Source organism: Oryzias melastigma, linkage group LG12 (assembly GCF_002922805.2).
Source record: "Oryzias melastigma strain HK-1 linkage group LG12, ASM292280v2, whole genome shotgun sequence".
In the NCBI taxonomy this organism is placed as follows: domain Eukaryota; kingdom Metazoa; phylum Chordata; class Actinopteri; order Beloniformes; family Adrianichthyidae; genus Oryzias; species Oryzias melastigma.
The window spans coordinates 25,682,203-25,685,788 of NC_050523.1; the positions used below are offsets into that span (position 1 = coordinate 25,682,203).

General features: G+C 42.4%; 1 protein-coding gene across 2 annotated transcripts in view; it reads right to left on the reverse strand.

Annotated features, from left to right (window-relative positions):
* The window catches only part of dcc (DCC netrin 1 receptor), a 309,299-nt gene that overhangs the window by 51,245 nt on the left and 254,468 nt on the right, over window positions 1-3,586 (reverse strand). For both annotated transcript variants that reach the window (XM_036214404.1, XM_036214403.1), the window contains exon 25: window positions 3,045-3,161. In XM_036214404.1, the coding sequence (XP_036070297.1) occupies window positions 3,045-3,161 (117 nt within the window). The remainder of the gene's footprint in view (window positions 1-3,044; window positions 3,162-3,586) is intronic.

The window sequence follows — 3,586 nt, forward strand, 5'->3', positions numbered from 1 at the left end:
TATTTTTTTTGCCTCTGTTAGATTGTGTTTTGGTTATGTTTGGTTCAGTCAACACTTCTCCTGCTTGTGGATTCTCTGAAGGCACTCATCCCTAACAGGAAAATAGTAGATGAGATGTGACTTTTCCAGGTTGCAGTCTGATAATGAACTCAGACACACAGAAAGCACCAGTTCAATGTTCTTCTGGTTCTTGATTGCTCACAATGCTGTAGCATCACACAAGGCTCTAAAGCACTTTGTACAAAGGCCGTTGAAAATCACAGAAATGTATTTTTTATTTTAAGCTACTATTCTTGTCCCAAATAATGTTATGTAATTGGTAACAATATTCTAAATCACCATTATTTGCACAAAGAATGAGAGGACATCAGTGCAGGTTGAGAGGGAATTCTACTTTGCAGTTCAAACATTAACTTTGATCAATACTTCATTTATTACCAACATTATCTTTTAATGAGTAAGCGTCTGTGGAACTGACTCAGAAAAACAATATTCTCTGAAGGTTAGCGCTGCAGCTGCATCACAGAGCATTAGATCTTGTTGTTCTTTGTATCAATAGTTCTTTGATTTGCTGGGTTATGTTTGTTTGCTTATGGTACTAGTTGGAAATAATTCACAGAAGAACAAAAGCTTGACAACAAAGACAACAGTTAAATGCAAACATCCGAGCCTCCCCCTGGTTTCATGCAGCACACTCAGATGTATACTTGTGAAAAAGCCAGAGCTCAGAGGCTGCTGCAGCCGCGACGTCATCTGAACACTGAGCTGCTGAAGTTATCGCTTGACCATTTCATTTTACCACCAGGCTTGTTACTGTTAGCTCCCGTGTAAAACAGCCCGACTGCAGGAGAGAAACAAACTCACTAAACACGGTGACTCAATCCAGCCATTAGATTTAGCAACTAAAACAGTTCAGATCGAAAGGAATTTGACAGCATTACGCTAGGTTCACACTGGACGCAGAAGCGCTGCGAACTGCACGCCACGTCCGCACGCCGCGTCCACTCTCTCTTGCAATTCACACCAGACGTGCATTTTACTGCGCTTCTGCTAGAGCTTTTTTTGTTTTTGCCATCATGTAAAAATAAATGACCTAAAAATATGACCCTATGTTACTGCTAAGAAGAACTGCTCTCCGCCTCTCCATTGTTGTTTTTAACACTGAAAACCCAGCTCCATTCCTGCTCTGGAGTCAGCCCACTATCTTGATCTTTGTGTGTGTGTTGTGATTGTGTGTTTATTTTCATCTCTACAGTCTGTTTAGATACAAAAACATGATCACTTTTGTTAACCGCAGTGTTTTATTGTGAAAAAATGTAAAGTTATATTTTGAAAATAAACCAAACTTTCTCATGTATCTTGATGTAACTTCCTGCCACAATCGACGAGGATAGCTCACGAACGAAATAGACCAGACGCCAAAACGATCTACTGCACAGTGCGAGCCTTCCGCAGAAGACCACGGCGCTCCAAGCCTGGTGTGAACCACGCCATAGGTAAAAAAGGAAATGGAAGCGGTCTCCATTCCACTGTGCTTCCACGTCCAGTGTGAACCAGACGTTATGAGGAGTGTTCTAATGTCTCATCGCGTTGGAATCATGAAGCGCCTTCAGGTCGGTCTAATCTTTTTGGTCCTCAAAGTTTCTGAATTATGCTCATTGCTGACTGCCCTAATGACTGCACCTAAACTTGATACCACCTTGAAAATGGACCTCCAAATTAATGCTGTGACCAGAACCTGCTTTTTTCAGCTGCAACGTTTGGTTAGAATTAAGTCTTTTTTTTTTATCTAAGACAAATCTTGAAATTGTGACACATGCCTTTGTGTTGACCAGACTAAATTATTGCAGCTCCTTGTATGCTGGTTTGCCCAAAGCTGCAATGGTCAGGCTGCAGCTGGTGCAAAATGCAGCAGCCAGATTTATTTGTGGTGCAAAGAAGTTCGAGCACATAAACCCGATCCTGGTTTCACTGAACAGGCTGCCTGTGCAGTACTGGATTTTTATGAAGATTCTTGTTTTCGTTTTTAAGTCATTGGCAGGTTCTGCTCCTTCTTACATCGTTAGTCTGCTTTTAAAATATCCCCCTCCTAGGTCCTTGTGCTCTGCGGACCAGTGTAGGTTACTGGTTCTGAGAACCAAATGAAAGTTCTGGGGGGACCGTGCGTTTGCTGTGCTGGTCAGATTTGTTGACCCCTCGACAGTCAGAGGTCTTCCAACCTTCATTACTGCCTCCACTAAACTGTAATCCAGGGGTGTCTAAGTTAGGCCTTGAGGGCTGGTGTTCTACATGTTTTCCAACCAACCTGCCATAAGAGCTCCTTACTGGCTAAGCGAACCTGATCCAGGTAATCAGCAGCAGATAAGGCAGGATTTCTGGAAACCAGCAGAAGTCCGGCCCTCGAGGCCTGACTGTGGACACCTCTGCTATAGACTTTTCTCCTTCACTAACTATCTTTCTGGTAACTCCAACCAATTCATTGCTGCTTTTATTTGTAGATAAACCTGGCTGGTTTGAACCTTTTGCAGTGCACATGTTTTTTTTTTTTTGTTTTCAGAGCTGGCTAAAATGAGAACGCCGTTTTTCCCAGAATGCGCTGTGATTGGTCCGTTGGGTTGAGTAACCGTATCCAGCAATGGCTGTGACCCAAGCCTCTCTCCTTTTTTCCTTACAGCTCCTCACCCAAGCGGCTGTACAGAAATGCTTTTGCATCAAAGGAAACACTTCAATGCGCATCTCCTCGCAGCATTTCTCCAAGGCATAACATCACATGTTTTCTGAGACCAGCGTTAGCTGCTAGCATATCATTAAGGCGAGCATACCTCCTGCCTGTGTGAAGGCTGTGTAATAAAACAGCTAAATGAAAGAGCTGCGTGGCTTAAACCTCACTAGACTGCATTAGATTACCTACCCCAAGCAGCAATATAACTGCAGATCACATCGTGAATCATTAATAATTCACTGGAAACATAAATACATGCAAAAATAACAAGATTCTTCTCATCAGGTAAAAATATGTGAACCCACACACAAATGTTACTTACGCGTGTTGCTTGGTTGTGAGTCCATAGGAATCATCATTTTGCCTCTTGTTCCCCTCCTGGTGGTGATGGAGCGGTCCAGGGTGGAGATGCCGCTGGATGCTTCATCAGCATCGGGTCCTGCAACATCACAACGTTCAAACTCCTAATCAGGGATTCAGAGGGTTTTTTCACGCCAGCACAGGCCCGCCCGCCAAAGAGAATTTCATTATGAGCTGTCAGTTTTCCACTGGGAGATATTATTTATATATTTTCACAAATAGAGGACACACTGAGCCGAAAATGTCAGGGATCTACACACTATGAAGGTTTGTTTCTGGTGATGTCAGACAGAGTGAACACTTTAAATCAGGAGTGTCAAACTCAATCACAAGGGGCCAAAATCCAAAACAGACTTTAGGTCACGGGCCGAACAGGATAAACATTTACTAAACACTTTAAAACTACATTTTTTAAAATTTAAAACCGTAACTTTTTAACATAATTATGAACTAGATATATAACATTACCTGCAGTAATGCTAGTGTGAATGCTGTAAGCTGAAT